The sequence below is a fragment of the Plecotus auritus genome, assembly GCF_963455305.1.
Source record: "Plecotus auritus genome assembly, chromosome: 2".
NCBI classification, from domain to species: Eukaryota; Metazoa; Chordata; class Mammalia; order Chiroptera; family Vespertilionidae; genus Plecotus; species Plecotus auritus.
This window is the reverse complement of record NC_137771.1, coordinates 11,732,244-11,755,278: the sequence shown is the minus strand read 5'-3', so window position 1 is coordinate 11,755,278 and position 23,035 is coordinate 11,732,244. Positions and strand designations below refer to the sequence as shown.

Below are 23,035 nucleotides of genomic sequence, written 5' to 3'. Positions count from 1 at the left end.
ATTGCAGTCTTGGGGTAGAAATGTACTTTGGATGTTAGTCCCTCAACAAAACAAGTCAGAGCAACACATGCTCCTGCCCAATCCACTTTGTAAAAGTTGCAATTGCCAATGGACTTTCAATTAAGACGGGATAACTCATTGTTTGAAGAGGCGCAGGAAAAAAACAAATCCTCAAAAATCCCCTTAGAAAACACTTCTCTAAAATTTCAGAGGGCGGAAAAAAGTCCACAAACCTACCCCATTTGTCTATTTAGTATATATGTTGTTTATATGATAATTAAGATCTCACTCCAGCTCACATTTAAATTTAACACTTCAAACCAAGATCCTAAATTCTAATATATCGTTATCAATGCTAAATTTGATCTGTAGCTATAAATGAATTTAAATAGCAAAGCAACTCCATTTTAATTTGTACCATAACATATATCTAGATATATGAGCAGAAACTTAGCCATAGGCAACTGGAAGTTTATAAATATGAGAAGTTACAGGAATTATAAGCAAGTTTTTAAGATCCTAGTAGCTATGTGCCAAACAACTTTATTCTTAAATGTCTGAAAGAAAAGATACAGCTTCCAGAAAATGAAGGGCTCACTCTCCTGCTGAGTGGAATGGCAGGAACATTGATGCTGTGGTGAGACAGGCTAAGTTCAAACCACTGCTAACTCCTGACCTGCTGGCTCTCTGACCTCCAGTCAATGACTTAACCCCGCACAGCCTCAATGTGTTCATCTGTAGAGTGAAGACAATCTTACAGGGCTGCTGAATAAGGAAAATGTAAGTTATATAAGCAGTGTCTAACAGAATTTAATAAGTGGTAGTAAATTCTACCACCGCTTTAATAAAACTCAAAAGATGTCAAAAGTGTAATGTAATATAGCCCGTCCGGTGTAGCTCAGTGGTTGAGTATGGATCTATGAATCAGTAGTTTGCGGTTTGATTCCTGGTCAAGACACATGCCCAGGTTACCAGCTCATTCCTCAGTAGGGGGTGTGCAGTAGGCAGCCGATCAATGATTCTCTCTCATCATTGATGTTTCTCTCTCTCCCTCTCCCATCCTCTGAAATCAATAAAAAATATATATATATTTGAAGGTGTAATGTAATAGTTAATCCTCTGTTAAAATACCAGTCACTGACTCATTCAGGATCACACTGAGGGTGAGCCACAGCTGAAAGTTAGATCCTTTTCCCCCCTCTCTTCGCACAGTTGACTATATTTCAATTAGCAATTGTTTCTAGGAATACATCAAATTTTGATATATATTTTAAATAGGGGATTCCTTTAGACTCACTGTTGAACTAGAACACTTTGCTCTAAAATATTATAAAGATTTTCCTAGAGCTATCTGTGTTTAATAAAGCTATATTTATGCTTTGAACATGGATTACTATCAAATTGACCTATTTATAATGGACATGTTTTCCTGTTCAATCACATTTCTATCAACACTATTACAACCATCAAATGCACTTGTTATGACAGAACAAACATGAATGTGCTTTTATAGAAAAGTACCCTAGGGACTGAATTTAGTGAGAACTACATTTCCAAGAAACATTCCTGATTTATGAAAGATGCTCAGGGCCCAATTTATGAGGGGGAAAAAAGTTTTCAGTCAGTTCCAAGCTGTGTTACTTAATCCTTTGAGGCAAAGACAGATTGTCCCAGGTGTCCATGTGTAAATGCCAAGTCATGTGAATTAACCAAGAAAGAGTGCCAGACCAAAGACCCAGAGATAGTAAAACTAGGTCTGTGTTAATCAGCTTCTCAAAAGTCAACATTGCTGCAGAGTAGAGGAAACAGATTAGGAAAGTAGCTATTTAACAAGACCTTAACCTTCCTATGGCCATCCAGACTAGACCAAGGCTGGGACATCTATAGGAATTTCTAGGTGGACATCAACTGCCCACATTCTGACCAGAACAAGTAAACCAGTCAGCAGAAAGGAGTAAAGATAGGAAAGGTAAACGTGGAAGGCATTACTGGAAAGCTCTGCTTCAAGAAAAGCCAAGCTCACAAAAGGGTCTTTTGTAATTTTTTTTTTTAAATTTATTAATTTGAGAGAGAGAGAGAGAGAGAGAGAGAGAGAGAGAGAGAGAGAGAGAGAGAGAGAGGAAGGGCAGGGGTGGGGGAAGGAGAGAGAGAGAGAGAAACATCGATTTGTTGTTCCACTCATCCATACATTCACTGATTGATTCTTGTACATGCCCTGACCAGGGATCCAGCCCACAACCCTGGCGTATTGGGAGGATGCTCCAAACAACTGAACTAAAAAGGGTCCTTTTTAAATGAGTGCAAGAGCATATGATCCAACTTTCAGAATCCTGACAGCCACACAACTTTCCAAGAATGAACAAATCAAGAAATATGTTATACACGAAAAAAAAAAAATAGAATTGGGTTTCAATAAACAATAAAAGATGCATTACATTTATTTAGGGGGAGGTACTTTGGAAGTAATAACATTTATAGTGTCAGGCACTGTATATGTTTCTATACCTTATTTCATTTGATCCACAGAACCACCTTTTAGGTGTATCATGATCCTGTCTTACAGAAGAGAAAACAATGTAGGGGTTAAGTGACTTCCCCAAGTACACATATACATAAAAGTCGAATTCAAACGCAGGCTGTCTGCCTCCAAAGTCATGGCTCTTTCCTATACACAGGGATAAACCTCACAGAGAGGTCAGTGGCCCTGTCTGTTGTTACATGTGACAATAAAAGTGTTTTTCTGGATTGCATCACTATGCATGGGTAATTTATGGCTATGTTACTCTTTAGTTCCTCAAGAAAATAAAAGACACCAGATATTTGACTTATCAGGAGTGGTAACAAAAACCTGAAATTACTTAAAAGCAATGAGAAAGTCAACAAATGAAGCCAGGAAATACTTCCCTGTGCACTAACTGGAGATAAAATGAATCCAAATGGGTTGAGGGCTGATAAATGACTCCAAACTGCTCAAAAGGGTATTTTTGCGATTCCCTTCCCTCCCAACACCTCTAGCCCCTCCTCATCAATAACAGTAACTAGATTCTCATTTTTGTGGAAGTAAAGATAAGAATCAGAGACCCACTGTACCCCATGTACACCAACACTATAGCTATTATGTTGCTGCCTATTCCTGATTCAAATGAAAAATTCAACTGAGAAAAATTCAGCATTTTCTTTTCCTTAATCAGCATTTACTTGATCAACATTTACTAGCATTTATTAAGTAGAAGGCACTGAGAATAGATTTGTTTCTTTACTCTTGAAGCATACCACTCCAGTATGTAGTATTTATTATTTGAAAAGTGAGCAATGTTATATAGTGGTTATACTTCAGATATAAAGTTATATGGAGTTGGGGGTAAGACAGGTTAAGCATGATTGAGAATACTGGTTTTAGTAGTTGTGTGTTAGTCCTTGGGTAAGTTATATAACTTTTCATATGGAAACTAAGACTACTGACATTAACAGTGCCTATCCCTGACTGGGGACAGTGAGATGGAACAGCATAATGTGTGCAGAAAGCTTGGAAGAACAGTGCATTGCACAGACTAAATGTCCTTGTCTTCTCCCACAAAAAATCTTTCAAGAACAAATAGATCCCGGCTGGTGTGGCTCAGTGGTTGAGGGTCAACCCATGAACCAGTAGGTTACAGTTCAATTCCCAGTCAGGGCACATGCCCAGGTTTCAGGCTTGATCCCCAATAGGGGGTGTGCGGGAGGCAGCCGATCAATGATTCTCTCTCATCACTGATGTTTCTATCTCTCTCTTCCTCTCCTTTCCTCTAAAATCAATAAAAATATTTTTTTAAAAAGAACAAATTGAAACGTTAAATATTTACTGAGCACTGAAGGGTAAAAGTACTGGGTTCAACATGGGTCAGAAATAAGTAAGACACAGTCTCTTCCTTGGGGAGCTTGTGATCAAGAAAGGATAACAGGTCATGTATCCATAAAAGTGAAAAGCAGATCCTCGGTGTCCTGAGAAAAGGACAGTGTTCTGAGATTTTTTTTAATCTTCAAAAAAGAGGTAGCATTTGAGTTGTCTTCAGGGACAGACTTTTTTGCCCTGGCCAGTTTTCTCAGTGGTTAGAGCATCGGGCCTGCACACCAAATGGTCTCGGGTTTGATTCCGGTCAAGGGCACGTTCCTAGGTTGCAGGTTTGATCCCCAGTCCCAATCTGAGCCTGTGCGTGAGGCAACCAATCGATGTGTCTCTCTCAGGTGGACGTTTCTCTCCCTCTCTCCCCCCTCCAACTCCTCCCCCCTTCCATTCTCTCTAAAAAAAATCAATGGCCCTAGCTGGTTTTGCTCAATGGATAGAGCATTGGCCTGAGAACTGAAGGGTCCCCAATTCAATTCCGATTCGATTCCGGTCAAGGGCACATGCCCGGGTTGCAGGCTCAATCCCCAGTAGGGAGCGTGCAGGAGGCAGCCAATCAATGATTCTCTCTCATCACTGATGTTTCTATCTCTCTCTCCCTCTCCCTTCCTCTCTGAAATCAATAAAAATATATATATATATTTTTTAAAAAATGGAAAAGAACATCCTCTGGTGAAGATAAAAAAAAAAAAAGAAAAAGGATAGATTTTTCAAGAGCCAGAGTTTTGGGGGAATGGGCATACATTCTACCCGATGGCAGAAAAGCAGGGCTTGTGTAGGGAAATGAGGGGAGCGGGAGGACAGAGGTCTATGAGGCATGCCCTAGAACAGTGGTCGGCAAACTTATTAGTCAACAGTGCCAAATATCAACAGTACAACGATTGAAATTTCTTTTGAGCCAATTTTTTAAAACTTAAACTATATAGGTAGGTACATTGTTATTAACTTAATTAGGGTACTCCTTCCACTGTACGTGCGCACCCGCACGTGGTATTTTGTGGAAGAGCCACACTCAAGGGGCCAAAGAGCCGCATGTGGTTTGCGAGCCACAGTTTGCTGACCACTGCCCCAGAGAGCAGGAGATAGGGCTAGAAAGGTATGGGAGCCCTTCTGAAGGCACCAGAGGCTGAGCCAAGGGGTCTACACAGCACTTAATTCAGCAGGCAGGGGGCTTCCCTGAAGAATTCTTAAAGAGGCTAACAAGATTGAGGCTATGCTTTAGGAGATTCATCTGACTAAGGTGTGTAGGATTACTTGGAAAGGAAGAGACATTTTGCTGGCAGAATTTGTAGCACTTAACAACTGATTAAGTGCATGTATGTGTATCTGGAGTTTTGGAGGGTGCAGTGGGGAAGGCTGTCAAAGAAAACGCTGAGAACTTCTACCTGGATAACTACAAAAACATTGGTGTTATTTCTAAGTCATCAACTAACCTTTTAATACCAAATTTCCTTAATAAATCTAAAACATAACTTGATTTATAAAAGTGCAATGTGTACAATCTTTTCAGGAACACGAGACAATCTATGCTAAACTAATAAAAGAGTAATATGCTAATTAGACCGTGAGACCTTCCGGACAAAGCCGGGGCTTGGCCAGCCTGCAAACTGCCCCCAAACGGCCCTCAGTCCCTTGCCCAGGCCCACCCCATCCCCAGTGGGGACCCTCACCCCGATGGGGGCATAGCCAGCCTACAAATGGCCATCAGCCCCTCGCCCAGGTCAGCCACACCCCCCAGCGGGGACCCCCACCCTGAAGGAGGTGTGTTCAGCCTGAAAACAGCCCTCAGCCCTTCACCCAGGCTGGCACCGTCCCCAGCAGGGACCCCCACCCTGATCTGGGACCCCCTTCAGGGCAGACCAGCTGGCCCCCGCCCGTGCACCAGGCCTCTATTCTATACTAATAAAAGGGTAATATGCTAATTAGACTGGGAGACCTTCCGGACAAAGCCATGGTGGCGGGGCCGAGGCAGAGGCAGATAGGGGCGATCAGGCCAGGAGGGGAGGGCAGTTGGGGGCGATCAGGTCAGTGGGGGGGGGGTCAGGTGGTGGCGATCAGGCTGGTGGGGGGGGCAGTTGGGGGCGAGCAGGCTGGTGGGGGGGCAGTTGGGGGTGATCAGGCTGGAGGGGGGGGCAGTTGGGGGCGATCAGGCCGGCGAGAGGGGCAGTTGGGGGCAAGAAGGCTGGGGAGTGGGCAGTTGGGGGAGAGCAGGCTGGCAGGCAGAGTGGTTACGGGCGATCAGGCAGGCAGGCAAGCGGTTAGGAGCCAGCGGTCCCCGATTGCGAGAAGGATGTCCGACTGCCGATTTAGGCCCGAAGGGATCAGGCCTAAACTGGCAGTCGGACATCCGCCGAGGGGTCCCAGACTGGAGAGGGTGCAGGCCGGGCTGAGGGACACCCGCCCCATGCATGAATTTCGTGCACCGGGCCACTAGTCTATATATATATAAAAGCCTAAGCGACCGTTAAGACCAGATGACGGGATGACTGGCCAGTAGCTATGACATGCACTGACCACCAGGGGGCAGATGGTCAATGCAGGAGCTGCCCCCTGGTGGTCAATGTGCTCCCAGAGCCAACTTCCCACAGCTGGCCAACCTCCCGCAGTTCCTCCCCCGCCCCCCAGCCGGATGGCCCCAATCAGCCCCGATCTCTGGCCAGGCCGAGGGACCCCACCTGTGCACAAATTCGTGCATCAGGCCTCTAGTATTAAATAAAGAGCATTCACTAAGCACTGATGCTTCAGGATTAAATCACCCCATTTTTTTTAAAATATATTTTATTGATATTTTACAGAGAGGAAGGGAGAGGGATAGAGAGCTAGAAACATCGATGAGAGAGAAACATCAATCAGCTGCCTCCTACACACCTCCCACTGGAGATGTGCCCGCAACCAAGGTACATGCCCCTGACCGGAATTGAACCCGGGACCCTTCAGTCCGCAGGCCGACACTCTATCCACTGAGCCAAACGGGTTTTGGCATAAATCACCCCATTTTGATCCTCACAATAAATTTATTTTATTGGCCCCATTTTATAAACCAAGAAACTGAGACACAGAAAGGTTAAGTAACTTGCCTCAGGCCACAGAGCTGGGACTTGAACCAGGCAGCCTGCCTCCAAAGGCCTGGTCCTTGGTTGCCATGCTACATTGCTGCTAGTGTAGCCTCCTCACAGACATACAAATTATAATCATACTATTATAATCAGCCATTTTGATTTACCAAAGGAAACTAAATACCTCCCAAATTTCATCCTGGCCAACACTATCTGTAGGTATTTCCTTAATTATAAACTGAGTACCTACTCTGTGCTAGGCACTACACTGGGCCCTGGGGAATAATAAATTCCTGCACTCACTTAGTGCATAATCTAATGTTGGGGCCAACTGATAATTAGAAACTCAAAGTACAAGATACGACGACAGAAATAGGATGTACTAGAGGCACTGAGCACAGTACCCAAACCATCCTGGAGGATTAGGGGAGAGAGAGGGAGAGTTGGTGGCAAAGAAATGGACTACAAGGAACTCAAATTCTTTTCCACCCATCCAACTGAAAAATGTTACCCTGCATCATAGTTTGATCCCTCCTCAACAGCCCTCCCTCTACCTTTCCATTTCCATGTTAGGCAGAAAAGAAACAGACGGTGTTTAAGGTACCTTTGATCAGGGATCAGGAACTTCTGAGTAGGGGTGATGACACTTAATGATGACTCTGAGATAATGGATCCTTAGGTAAAGATATATATATGAAGTCATGGACACAGACAAATAGAGATAGGAAAGGGGGTCACATATTTTTAAAAGATACCAATAGGTTTGCATTTAAGGTATAGTTGGTGCAAACAGTGAATATCCCAAATCGGCATTGCAAAGGTTCTGGAAGGACTTGCCTGAATTTGGGGGCTTTCATGAGCAAGCAGGTTTTTCTTTGTTATTCAAATCTGGTTCTAATAAAGTACCTGAGACTATAGGCGAGGTAGGACACAACACCCAAATGACTTTATATTACAGTAGCATTCTATAGTAGCATTTCTTAAAGGCAACATTATTCTACAAAGCCCCATAAATAAACCTCTCCAATTCACTGGACCTGCATACTTGAAGAAACCAAAAATTTAGTTTTCATAAACTGAATAAAGGAAAGAAGTCTTCTAAAATACAAGTTATGAGCTGAAATAAAATGAGTCAAGTTGGAAACTAGGAGAAAAAATAAGTTGTGATTTTTTCAATGATTACAGCCAATCTTATCTGGGAATACATAAGATTAATAGCATTTATTCTAATATCAAGATAATATATGATTGGAGCAGTTATATACTGTACTTTTGCTTCCAATCAAAGTGGGATAGCCCTGGCTAATTTGGCTCAGTGGATAAAGCATCGGCCTGAGGGGTCCCGGGTTCGATTCCAGTCAGGGGCACATGCCCAGGTTGTGGGTTCGGTCCCCAGTGGGGGATGTGCAGAGGACAGCCGATCAATGATTCTCTCTCATCATTGATGTTTCTATCTCTCTCCCTCTTCCTTACTCTCTGAAATTAAAAAAAATTAAAAAAAAGAAGGGTCTTCAAAGTGCAATATTTATGAGTTCAAGGTTTGTCACATATAGGCCTATGCTGAAACAGTAAAAAAAAATTTTTTTTAATCCTACAACTAATGGATTTCAATTTAGTCATCTGAAATGATGCCAAGAAACTAGCAGCTTTCTTAGAACTACTTTCTAGTAAAAAGTGAATTATGGTGCTTTAAATCAATTGCTTCAGTTAATCATTTAAAATCTATCAAACAGGAATTCTGAGTGATTTATATGTACAGGTTCTGACAAACAATCAGAAACATTTGTTCTAACTTGTAAACATTTGTCTAAGTTAAGTAAGTCTACAAATCCATCAACAATTATGTGAGGGTGTTACAATAATTATAAATTATCCTATGCATCCTAATGCAGGTTTAGGTTGGATAAGGAAAAATGAAGTAAAAACACAGGATTTCAATTCTTCCCATATACACAGTTAACTATTAATCAAATAGTCTTAAAATTCTACCAGAAGATACATCATTGAAGCAACCTGAAGAGTCTATGTAATCTTAAACAAGCCCCTTGGCCACACTGCGATCTGCCTGTCCACCTGCCCTCTCTCCAAGACATGTCTCGTGCCATTTTTATTCATCCATATTTTCATATCCCACATTCTCATATTTTTTCTAATTTGTACGTAAGTTTATCTTGTATTTCTTGTTCCTGTCATGCTATCTCTTTAAAGAGCATTTCAGATTCATTTTCTTCACTTCTTACTTTTAAAAATGACAAGTTAAATTGCTAACTGTTAACAGTTATTAATTCCAACAGACTTTCACTTTATAAGTAATACAGGTTTCTTATCTTCTTTTTAACATGCATGCATGTAACCACTCAATGAAACAGAAGATAACATCCCAGAAGCCTGCCTGTGCTTCCTTTGTCAAAATTCTTCATCCAAGGATAACCATATTCTAACTTCTAATAGCATAGAGTAGTTTTTGCTTGTTTTTAAACTTACAGAAATGGAATCACACAGTGAGTACATTGGCCCAATAGTGTTGTAAATAGTTGTATGTAGTTCATTGTATTATAGAGTTGTACTAGGGGCTCAGTGCATGAATTCGTGCATGGGTGGGGTCCCTTGGCCTGGCTGGCGTTTGGAGCCATCTAGCCCAGTCTCGATTGGGGCCGATTGGGGCTGGTCCGGTGCGGGGCGGGGGGGGGGGGGGGGGGGCGGTGTTGGCTATGGGAGCATACGGACAACCAGGGGGCAGCTCCTGTGTTGAGTATCTGCCCCCTGGTGGTCAGTGTGTCATCATAGCAACGGGCTGAGCAGTCACTTAGGCTTTTACTAATGTATATATAGATTATAACTGCTGTGTAGTAGTCCACTACATTAATATACCACAATTTACTTATCCATTCTGTTGATGGGCACTTGGGTAGCTTCTAGTTGATCTTATTATGAATAGTATTCTATGGATATTCTAGAAAGTCATTTGATGAACAGATGTATGAATATCTCTGGGGTATATACCTAGGTGTGGAACAGCTATGTCATACGATGAACATATAGTTAAGCGTTAGTAGATACCACCAGTTTTCCAAAGTGGTTACACCAATTCATACTTCTACAAGCTGAACCTGACTGAGGGTTCTGGTTACTTATATCTGCACTGAAACTGAGTATTTTTCATCATTTTCATCCTTTTGGTTTTATATAACTTTTTGAAGGATAATGTATGTACAATAAGCTGCATCCATTTAAACTGTATAATACAATGAGTTTGATAGGTGAAAGGAGCACCACAATCAAGCAACAGAATACTATCAGCCCCAAAAGTTTCCTCGTGCCCCTTTGTAGTTCATCCTTCCCTCCACCCTTTGCCCCAGGCAACCACTTATCTACTTTGTCATCACAGATTGGTTTACATTTTCTAGAATTTTACATATGAATGGAATCATAAAGTATATATAGGCATGCTTTGTTCACTGTGCCTTGCTTTACTGCACTTCACAGACTTTGTTTTTTTATAAATTGAAGGCAAGACCCTCCACCACCAAAAAGATTATGATCTGTTTTATTGCATGGTATGGAGCTGAACACACAACATCTGAGAGGTCTGCCTGGACTCTCTTTGTTTGTCTGCTTGTTTGGGTTTTTTTGGTGCTGACAGCCAGGTCAATATATACTTTTTTTGTCTCTAGCTTCTTTACCTAACCTAGTGATTTTGAAATGTATATATATTGTTGTATGTATCAGTAATTTGTTCATATTTTGGATAGTCCATATTTTGTTTATCCATTCATCTGTGACGGACATCTGCGTTCTTTTCAGTTTGGGGCATTATGAATAAAGTTGCTATGAACATTCATATGCCAGACTTTGTGTGGACATGTTTTCATTCCTCTTTGGTTAATACCTAGGAGTGGAATGACTAGATGGTATGTTTAAGTTTATACAAACTTCCTAACAGTTTTACAAAGTGGTAGTACCATTTTACACTCCCATCAACAGTGTACAAGAACACAGACAACAGTGTGGTGATTGCTGGAAAGGAACAGGGGAGGGAATGGAGGAAGGTAAAGGGGGGATAAATGGTGATAGACGGATACTTGACTCGGGGTGATAAACACATAATACAGTGTACAGATATGTTGTAGAACTATGCACCTGAAACCTGTATAATTTTGTTAACCAGTATAACCCCAATAAATTCAATTAAAAAAAAAACCCCACCAGTATACAAGCATTCCAGTTGTTCCATATACTAATGAACCCTTAGGGTTGTCAGTCTTTTAGCTTTAACTATTTTAATGGGTATAGAGGTATCTCATGATTTGAATTTGCTGAACATCTTTTTATGTTTATTTGTCATTAGTCTAACTTCGTTTGTAAAAATCTTTTCAAACATTTTACCCATTTTCTTAAATGAGTTGTCTTATGATTAATTTTAAGATGTTCTGATTTATTCTAGAAACAAGTCCTTTACCAGGTAGATATATATATTGCAAATGTTTTTTTCACATTCTGTGGCTTGTATTTTTGTTTTGTTTTTTTAATGGTGTCTTTCAAAGAGCAAAAGTTTTAAAATTTTGATCAAATCCAGCATGTTGTTTTTCTTTTGTGAATTTTTTGCTTTTTTGTGACCTAAGAAGTATTTTCTGAACTCAAGATCACAAATATTTTTCTCCTCTTTTCTTCTAGAGGTATTATAGTGGTAGCTTTTACATTTAGGTCTGTGATCCTTTGGAGTTAATTTTTTATGTTTGAGATAATAAGGTTAATTTTTTTCTCTACATGGATACCCAGTAATTCCAGCACAATTTGTTGAAAAGATTTTCCTTTCTTCATTAACTGATTTGACACCTTTGTCAAAAATAAACTATGTATTTATGGATCTATTTCTGGACACAGCTGATTCCACTGATCTATGTGTGTACCTTCTCCAATACTACACTGTCTTATTTACTGTAGCTTTATAGTAAGTCTTGAAATCAGGTAATCTTGTTCCTCCAACTCGGTTTCTCTTTTTAAAACTTGCTTTGGCTATTTTGGATTGTTTAAGTTTTCATATAGATTTTAAAATCAGCTTCTCAATTCCTGCAAACATATTTGAGCATTATTTTTCTTGCTGGAAAAACAGAGATATAAACTTCCTCACTGAGTTGCTAGGAGAGTAAAAAAGGTAATATGTTAGTACACCAAATATGATGGCAAATGACAGGCATTAAGTTAATGTTAGCTTCCTTTCTCTTTCCCTCTCTTGGCCTTTAAATAAACAGGATCCAATCCAGCAATGCCCTAACATTTCACTAGTGGGTCAATGGCCGTAGTAAAAATATTACCACACCAAATGACTTTTATAAGTAAATATTTGTATTTTTACTTGGATTCGACACTAAAATGCACTTGCCAGAGAAAGCAATTCAGCATATTTACTAATAAACTGTTTCAGCCCACATTTTAGGAAAGCATAAAACCACAGCCAGACAAAAATTTAAATGTTTTCGAGTCCCATATAGTGCCTAATTACATTATTTTATAATACTAACAGAAAACTCTCCTCTAATAAGAGCACAGTGTTCCATTATTCATATATTGCTGCTGCAAACAGAAAAAGTATTTTTATATTTGTTTAGAAATTGTTTAGAAATACATATAAACACTGTTTAGCAATACATATAACAAACAAAACATGGCTACTAATTCACCAATTAACATGTACTAATTTGAAACCCAAACCTATAAACAACCAAAACCCTTTGAAGTATTTTAGTTTAGCCTAATTGATATCACTCCCTGAAATGGAGATGTATCAGTTTGCAAACACAGGCCACTAAAAAGCAATTTTTGGTGAACCACCAATACTTTGTGGTAACCCGCATTTATCAGATGAACTGATACTTAAAGAAAAACAATAATTTGTTTTCTTTTTCCATAACTTTATTCCAGGCCTCTTTCAGTGTATTTTTTTTTAACATTAAAAGGGCTTGAAACAATCAATTTAACTACATTTAACTGATTAATGGATGAATACACAAAATCTGGTTTAATTCTAAGGCAGGTCAGCTGCTAAGTCATTTACTGTCCTACTTCCTTAACAAGGAAGGAAAGCCAAAACTTTTCTTTTCAAGAAGATGAATGCATGGCAAAGTAATAACTTTCATACTGTTGACTGAGCTGTATGTACCAATGACCTATTTCAAGACATGCCAGAAATTAAAAAACTACAAAATGTTACTGGGGCTCCTCTCCTGCCTCTCTTATTGGTCAACCACAACACTATTCTACATTTACACAGGCTTTGCATCACCCGACTCCTCCCACTCATGAGCCTGCATTCCAAGTGCTATAAATATTACCACTGTACTGTCACCATTAATTCTGTCTCCTTTCCACTCCTGTTCTCATCTTATTTCCTCTAATTTGATAATCTTTGGCATGATTTTGCATTATTTTATAACCCATCTCTCTTCATTCTGATCCTTTCCAATTTATTCTTCTCATGCTACTTCAGTGATCTTTCAGAAATCAGAAACTCAACCATCGCACTCTTCAGCTTAACATATAGTGCCTAATTACATTATTTTATAATACTAACAGAAAACTCTCCTCTAACAAGAGCACAATGTTACACAAAGAGTTGGCATACAATCCAGCATTTCCACTCCTAGTTATATATCTAGGAGAAATGAAAACATATGTCTACATAAAGACTCATAAACTTAGTAATAGCAGCATAATTCATAATACCAGAAAAGGGTGAACAACACAAATGTGCATTAGCTGCCCTAGCTGGTTTGGCTCAGTGGATAGAGCGTCGGTCTGCGGACTGAAGGGTCCCGGGTTCGATTCTGGTCAAGGGCACATGCCCAGGTTGTGGGCTCAATCCCCAGTAGGGAGCGTGCAGGAGGCAGCCAATCAATGATTCTCATCATTGATGCTTCTATCTCTCCCTCTCCCTTCCAATCTGAAATCAATAAAAATATTAAAAAAAACAAAACACAAAAATGCATTAGCTGATAAATAAACAAAATGTGGTCTATCCATACCATAGAACAGTGGTCGGCAAACTCATTAGTCAACAGAGCCAAACATCAACAGTACAGCGATTGAAATTTCTTTTGAGAGCCAATTTTTTTAAACTTCTTCTAACGCTACTTCTTCAAAATAGACTCACCCAGGCCGTGGTGTTTTGTGGAAGAGCCACACTCAAGGGGCCAAAGAGCCGCATGTGGCTCGCAAGCCACGGTTTGCGGACTACTGCCATAGAATATTATTTGTTAACATGTGTCAATACTACCCAAAATGATCTACAGATTCAATACAATCCCTATCAAAATCCCTTCTGCAGAAACAGAAAAACCCATCCTAAAATTCATATGGAATCTCAAGGGACCCTGAATAGCCAAAATAATCTTGAAAGAGAACAAACCTGGAGGACTCACCCTTCCTGATTTCAAAATTTACTACCAAGCTACAGTAATCAAAATAGTGTGATACTGGCATAAAGATACATAGGCCAATGAAATAGAAGAGAGAACCCAGAAATAAACCCTTGCATATACTAGTATGACCCAATGATTTTTTACAAGGATGCAAAGACCATTTAATGGGGAAAGGACAGTCTTTTCAACAAATGGTGTTGGGAAAACTGGATATCCACATGCAAAAGAATGAAGCTGGACCCTTCCTTAACTGACATCATACACAAAAATTAACTCACTATGGCTTAAAGATATAAATATAAAACCTAAAACTATAAAACTCTTAAAGAGCCCTAACCGGTTTGGCTCAGTGGATAGAGCGTCGGCCTGTGGACTAAAGGGTCCCAAGTTCGATTCCGGTCAAGTGCATGTACCTTGGTTGCGGGCACATCCCCAGTGGGGGTGAGGGGTGGGTGTACGGGAGGCAGCTGATCGATGTTTCTCTCTCATAGATGCTTCTAACTCACTATCCCTCTCCCTTCCTCTCTGTAAAAAATCAATAAAACATATTTTTTTAAAAACTCTTAAAGAAAACACAGTGGAAAAGGCTTTGTTACATCGGATTTGGCAATGACTTCTTGGATACAACACTGTAAAATAGTAGGGAAAATATACATATACTAGAGGCCCAATGCATGAAATTCGTGCAAGAGTAGGCCTTCCTTCCCCCAGCTGCTGGAACCGGCTTCCCTCTAGCACCCGGGACCCCGGCTTACCACGCAGAGAGAGGCCCCACCCACCTGCCGCAGCTCACCCGGTGGCCTGGGCCTCCCTCTGCAGGGCAATCATGGGGCGATGGCCGGGCCCCCGACCAATCGCATCACACCCGCCTTGGCTGACCTGGCACCAGTGGGTGTCATAGCGTGGTTGTCTGGAAGGTCGTTAGGTCTAATTAGCATATTACACTTTTATTATTATAGACTAGAGGCCCGATGCACAAAATTTGTGCATGGTTTGGGTCCCTAGGCCTGGCCAGTGATCAGGGCCGATCTGTGGGGCAACCAGCGGGACGATTGGGGGTGGGGGCTCCTGCTGGCACCCACCTTGGCCGGCCTGGCACCACCTGCTCACCAGCCAGCCCCATCCCCCTATTGCCCTGCCACAGCCACCAGTTGCCTCCCTCTGTGGGATGACCGGTGGGGCAATTGGGGGGTCCCCGCTGGCACCCACCTTGACTGGCCTGGGGCCTGCTGGCTGGAGGCAGCTCCTGTGTTGAGCATCTGTCCTCTGGTAGTCAGTGCACATCATAGCGACCGGTCATTCCACCGTTCGGTCGATTTGCATATTAGGCTTTTATTATGTAGGATTATATAGGATATATATTTGTATAGATCTCTGTCCCCAGTTCCGGGTATAGAGCTCCTAAATCCCTTGGCATTTCCTGGGTGATAGTGTCTTTTGTTGTAATGAGGCTACTCTTGGTGAGCTCCTGAGTAGCTTCAGGATGGGGGCTGGTCACCAGAAAGACCAAGCTTAGAATTTTCAGCTCCACTCTGACTCTCAGAAAGGGGAGAGGAGCTAGAAATTAAGTTAATGATTGATCATACCTTTGGGACGAAGTGTCCCAAAAAATCCCAAAAGTATGGGGTTCTGAGAGCTTCCAGGTTGGTGAACACATCTATGTGTCAGGATGGTGGCATACCCAATGCCCGGAAACAGAAGCTCCTGCTCTTAGGACCTCACACTATTGTCTCTCTTCATCTTGCTGTTCATTCATATTCTTTCATATCCTTGGTAATAAACTGATAATCTAGTAAGTAAGCTGCTTTCCTAAGTTTTGTGAGCCATTCTAGCAAATGACTGAACCTCTGATTCATAGCCAGTCAGTCAGAAGCACAGTTAACAATCTGGACTTGTAATTGGCATCTGAAGTGGGGGCAGTCTTATGGGACAAAGCCCTTAACCTGTGGGGTCTGTGCTAACCCCAGTTAGTATCAGAATTGAATTGAATTATAGGCCACCAACCCAGCTGGAGTCAGAGGATTGCCTGGTGTGGAAAACCCACACATCTGATGTCAGAAGTACTATGAGTATGTGAGTAAAAGAGAAACGGAGTTTTTCCTGCTCAGACACCAAAGGCACAAGCAACAAAGAAAAAATAGACAAACTGAACGTCATGAAAATTTAAAAACATTGTCCATCAAAAGACTATCAATAAATTTTACTATCTACAGACACCCCACATAATGGGAGAAAATATTTGCAAACCATGTATCTAATAAAGAATAAATAATATCCAAAATATATAGAAAACTCCTAAAGCACAACAATAAAAAATGATTCAAAAATGAACAAAGGACTTGAATAGACATTTCTCCAAGGAAAATATATAAATGGCCAAAAGCACATGAAAAGATGCTCAACACCCTTAATCATTAGGGAAATGCAAATCAAACTGCAAAGAGATACATACCCATTAGGATAGCTACTATCAAGAAGACAGGGGGAGGGAAGGAGGAAGGGAAAGAGGGAGGAAGGGAAAGAGGGAGAGAGGGAGGGAAGAAGGGAGGGAGGAAGAAAAGTAAGGACAGAAGAAGGGAGGGAGGGAGGGAGGGAGGGAGGGAGGGAGAGAGGGAGAGAGGGAGAGAGGGAGGGAGGGAAGAAAATACTAAGTGTTCGGTAAGGATGTGAAGAAATAGGGCTTTTGTGCACTGTTGGTAGGAATGTAACATGGCACTGCCACTGTGGAAAACAGTATGGCAGACCCTCAAAAAATTAAAAATAGAATTAACAGATGATCCAAGCCCTAACTGGTTTGGCTCAGTGGATAGAACATCGGCCTGCAGACCGAAGGGTCCCGGGTTCGATTCTGGTCAAGGGCATGTACCTAGGTTGCAGGCTCCTCCCTGGCATGGGCCCTGGACAGGGCTCGTGCAGGAGGCAAATAATCGATGTGTTTCTCTCACATTGATGTTTCTTTTTGTCTTCCCCTCTCTCTAAAAATCAATGGAAAAAATATCCTCGGGTGAGGATTAAAAAAACAAAAACAAAAATATATTTGATCCAAGAATTCCACTTCTGGGTATGAACTCAAAAAGAATTAAAAGTGGTGTCTCCATGAGATAGCTGTATACCCATGTTCATAGCACCATTATTCACAATAGCTAAAATGTGGAAGCAACCCAAATGTCCATTAACAGGTGAATGAACAAAATGTAATATAAACACACACACACACACGAATATTACGCAGCCTTAGAAGGAATGACATTCTGACATATGCTACAACGTGAATGAAACTTGAGGGTATTATGCAAAGTGAAATAAGAACGAAAAAGACAAACACTATATAATTCTACTTACATGAGGTCCCTAGAATAGTCAAAAAGCAGAATGGTAGTTGCCAGGGGCTTGAGGGGAGGCAGGAATGGGGAGTCATTGCTACGTGGGTACAGAATTTCAGTTTTACAAGATGAAGAGTTATGGAGATGGATAATGGTAATGACTGCACAGTATTATGAATTATTTAATACTACCACTTAACTGTACTCTGAAAAATGGTTAAGGCCCATGTGGCTCTGTTGGTTGGAGTGTCATCCCATACACCAAAGGGTGGTGGGTTCGATTCCCAGTCAGGGCCACATACCCAAGCTCCATATGGGTTCGATTCCCGGTTTGGGTGCATACAGGACACAACTGATCAATGTTTCTTTCTCACATTGATGTTTCTCTCCCTCTCCTTCCTGTCTTCTAAAAAATCAAACTATTTAGAAAATTAAATAAATAAGAAACACTGCCTAAAATACATGAGTATGAGAGCTATTTAACTCATCTGTGCAAACGTCTGACCAAACATGAGCAATTAAAAATAGCACCCCCCCAAGCAAACAAGTGGGAAAGAAACAAAAGGCTTTAGCAAAACAGAGAAGTGCTCACAAAGGGGGCTTGCCTTCAGTATCTATCAAGGTAGAAAGTATAAAAGTATCAGTATGTAACTGAAAGCCTGCATTGGCCTTCTTCCCTGCCTAAATCTTCTAAAACAGCGGTTGCCAACCTTTCGGACCTCACGGACCACCAGTGGTCCGTGGACCACCAGTTGGCAACCACTGTTCTAAAATATCTCTTTCTTATGACAGGTTTCTTATTCCCTGAGTCTCCATTTCCATTCTGAAGTACTAGAAGAGCATGTAGCAAAGATTTTAAAAATTCTGTTACCTCTCTGCCTAAAGCAGTGGTCGGCAAACTGCGGCTCGCGAGCCACATGCGACTTGCGAGCCACGGTATGCCGCTCTGTTGACTAATGAGTTTGCCGACCACTGACCTAGACTCTCGATTCCAATAATTATTGGTTGTTGTTGTTCCTTGTGATTAAGCCCCTATCCCAGTGGTTGGCAAACTCATTAGTCAACAGTGGCTCGCGAGCCGCAGTTTGCCGACCATTGGGCCCTAAAGGAACAGGAACTAATTAACACTCACTACAGAAGAGTTCATCCTGCAGTCTCAAAGACTACTCAGAGTAGCAAAATAAAGCCTCCCAAAATTAGACTTCCATGTTTCATCTCTCTTATGCCCTATCTCTAAGTCCATCACTAAAGGGACAACCCCCTCAAAATCGGAACTCAGCTGCCCCCTCAAAATTAAAAATCCCCATTCAACTTCTCCATTATCATCCTCAAATTTAACTATGTAAGCAGAAAAGCAACCAAAATCATGATCTTTTTTTCTCCCTGTAGTCTCCTCCTGCTAAATGTAATCAGTTACTAAGTCTTATCTATTATTTGGTATAAAAGAGGTGCACATGCACCCCTCCTATTTCACTTCCAAATTCTGATCAATAACATTACCACTTATCCAAGTTCTAACCTTGGTGTCATATTTATAAGAAATGAAGATCAGCAAAGTTAACCAATTGGAGAGAAAATAAAGAAAATAGCATTTACTGAGTTCCTACTATGTGCTTGTCACTTTGCTGGCCTAGGAAGTGGGTTGGTTATACTATTTTCATTTTATAAATGGGAAGAAAAGTTAGGAGTTTCTCAAGTATTCCTTTCCAGTCTAACAGTTCAGATCTTTATCACTTCACATTTACAGTACTGTTTGTCTCCTCTACTCCAAATCTGTTTGGTATAAAACATTGCTAGAACAATCATATAAAAATTTCATTAGCCTTCGCCAGTTTGGCTCAGCGGATAGAGCGTCGGCTTGCAGACTGAAGGGCCCCAGGTTCGATTCCAGCCAAGGGCACATGCCCAGGTTGTGGGCTCGATCCCCAGTAGGGGGCATGCAGGAGGCAGCCGATCAATGATTCTCTCTCATCATTGATGTTTCTATCTCTCTATCCCTCTTCCTTCCTCTCTGAAATCAATAAAGAAATATATTTTTTAAAAAAATTTCATTATATCACATCAATTCCCTGTTAAGGGCAGTGAAATGTCTTCTGCTTCCCTATTTGCCCACTGACTGGCCCAGAGCTCGCTAGATATTTCTTGTTTACTAGTAAAACCATCTCATAGCCCTAGCACCAGCTCAGTGGACAGAGCGTCAGACTGCGAACTGAAGAGCCCCAGGATCAATTCCCGTCAAGGGCATGTACCTGGGTTGCGGGCTCGATTAACTAGTTCCTGTTCCTTTAGGCCAGTAAGGGGCATGCAGGAGGCAATCGGTCAATGATTCTCATCATTGATGTTTCTGTCTCTCCCCCTCCCTTCCTCTCTGAATCAATAAAAATATATTTAAAAATACAAAATAAAACCACCCCATGATTCCCCACCAGCCTAGGTGTAATGAGCCCTGGAAGCAGAAAGTAATAGATTTAATATACTACTAAGAGAGACGCTGAATCTACAGAATGCATGTGAAAAAGTCAAGGGCAACGCAAAAGCCTTGAAGACAAGATAGAATCTCTCCAAGACATTTCACAGTTCTGACTCCACCTAAATCAGCCTTCTTTGGGGAACAGGGGTGCTGAAATTACAATGTCTGGGTTTTAACCCAGCTCCTCCACTTCTAAGACTTAATCTTTCCATGCTTCAATTTCCTCCTCTACGTAAGTTCAACTAGGCCTCTGCTCAAATTCTTCCATCTTCCCTGACGATCCAAGTCCAAGTCATTCTCCAAAGGTCAGCTAAAAGGCCATTTCCCTTGCAAACTCTTCCTGGATGACCTTGACCCACCACTCCATTTACTGGATTTATAATAGTACTACAGCAAAGAATCTGAATTACTCATTTTAATTTTCATCTGTAATCATACATTACCATGCCTCATTTAATTATTTCACCTGTGTATGCCATACCCACCACCAATGACCCACTCATGAATGACAATGATACTACATGCTGCCTCATGTGATCATCACTGGCAAAACAATATTAATATCAGCAATTACTACCACCATTTACTAAATACACAGCACCAGGCACCATGCTAAGTATCTTATATATTTTTTCTGACCTCACTCTTCATAATCCTTTTAGGTAAATGTGTCTCTGTCCCCATTTAAGGAAGACCTTACCCAAAGCTACAAAACTGCTGAGGATGGGAGTGAAGAGAGAGAGTGGGTTATTTCAAACCCAGCTCTGTCTACCTCCCATTCTTTTTAATATATATATATATATATATATATATATATATATATATATTTTATTTCAGGGAGGAAGAGAGAGATATAAACATCAATGATGAAAGAGAATCATTGATCAACTGCCTCCTGCACGCCCCCCACAGGGGATGTAGCCCACAACCCAGGCTTGTGCCCCCACTGGAAATCAACTCCTGGTTCAACCACGGAACCAGCTGGGCATCTACCTCCCATTCTTAACTACTACATTGTACTGTTTGGTCATTACTTTGGTCATTTCATATCTATGTGTTACATCTTCTCTCCTAAATGTAAACTGTTAACACTAACAGAAACTGTATTTCTTTGGCCACTTACAACTTAACCCATTCTTAATAAGTGAGTCATACGCAAGCCTTTAACTTATTTAATCCTCACAACAACTCTGAGAGACAGTAATAATTTTATTGCTATTTTACAAATGAAAAAATAGGCATGGAGAAATTAAATAACTTTGTCCCAAATCACACAGCTGGTAAGTAGTGAATCCAAGGGTGAAGTGGTACCTGTGACACATTACTTCATTTATTCATTCTTCTCAATTTTTATTAAGCATTCTTCTAGGGGGGTGGAGATACAGCAATGAATAAACCAAAAACATCCCTGCTCTTATGAAGCTTACAATCATTTATTTTCCTATATTTTCATTCAAGAATAATCCTCTTAAATACTCGAGATTTCCATATAAAAATATCAAATTTGAAAATAAAAATTAGTATCAAAGAAAGAGCATGGGATTTGGAGCCAGAAACCCTGGGATAAATTCCCAACTTTGCTATTTATTAGACCCTGGGCAAATCCCTTCTCCTGACTCCCTTCTCCATTTCATGACCTGTATGAGGTAATGTATAAAGCTGGGCACCCAGTAGTGTCTGGCACCTTAATATTCACTCAGTAAAGGAATTTCCCTCTTTCCCCTTCCCTCCCTGCAGTGACTTCATAATTTGTGTCGTCCCTGAGCACATGTTAAAAGGCTACACGGAGTTACATCAAGGACTACAAAGTGGCCAATGTCTCACTTTCCAGGGCAATTCTCATTCCAGATCCCCATCACTGTGTCTCCAGTTTCAGGCCCTGGACTACTCTGACGCCGATAAATCAGGTTACAACTCGGGAATGACAGCAACTCACGTTAGGGTCTGGCAGTGTCTGCAAAGTGCTCCCGATGACCTTCTTTAGAAGGAACTGCTGTTTCCGCTGGGGTGGGAGGTGGCCTCCTGACCAGATTGCACTCCCCGCGCGGGAGAGGTGGCCCCAGGGAGGATTTTGAGCCGCTGGCACAAGGTTGTGCCCTACATACTGTTTTTTACTCTAAGAGCTCAACACCTCTCCTGCCGCCTGCCAACCAACCCCCCTCTTCAGGGCTGCAACTCCACTCCTCCCGCTAGGGCGTGGCCGAGGCGCCTACGGCCCAGGTCCCCCACCGACCGAGTGACCTCCGCCCGGGCTCGGGCAACTCTCCCTGGCCTGAGGGGCTGGGACAGGCCGGGCGGCCTGACCTCTTGCGGAGCTTCCCTTCCGCCCTCCCGGCCAACGGAGCCTAGAGCTGGCTGCTCGACTCCGGGTAGGGCCTGCCAGGGGAGAAAAGCCCTTACCTATCTTGACGACCGTATCCGCCAAGCACCGGTCCCACTTCCTGCCGAGCTCTGAATCCGACATGTTTCCCACCGGAGCTCGGCTTTCCCCACGGCCTGGCCCCGCGCTCCGACTCCAGGCAAATCTCGCGAGAGTCGTCCGCGGTTCCCAGGCCTGAAAGACCCGCGTCGGCGTGCTAGATATCGCGAGATGATCTGACTGCTTCCGTTTCTACCAGTTTTTTTCAGTTGGTCGTCAAGGTGACGGGTTGCTGGGAGGCCCGAGGTGACCCTGACCTTGGAGCCGCGCCTACCTAAGGGTTGTGAGGCTGACAGGTTTCCTAGCTGGCATCCAGAGCCCTCTCTGGAAGGTCCTTGTTCCGCACCAACTCCCGATGTTGGCCCTGGAAATTCCCAAGACGAGTGAGGGCACTGCGCGTGATTTATTCATTCATTTAACTTCCTCACCTTCACTTTTTCTACTCCCTCATTCACTCGTTTATTAC

General features: G+C 41.9%; 1 protein-coding gene across 1 annotated transcript in view; it reads right to left on the bottom strand.

Annotated features, from left to right (window-relative positions):
* MICOS10 (mitochondrial contact site and cristae organizing system subunit 10) overlaps positions 1–22,714 on the bottom strand; it is a 32,693-nt gene extending 9,979 nt beyond the window's left edge. Inside the window, exon 1 of the mRNA XM_080657116.1 lies at positions 22,551–22,714. Coding sequence (XP_080513242.1) covers positions 22,551–22,614 — 64 coding nt within the window. The 5' untranslated portion in view covers positions 22,615–22,714. The remainder of the gene's footprint in view (positions 1–22,550) is intronic.
* Between the last annotated feature and the right edge of the window lie 321 nt (positions 22,715–23,035).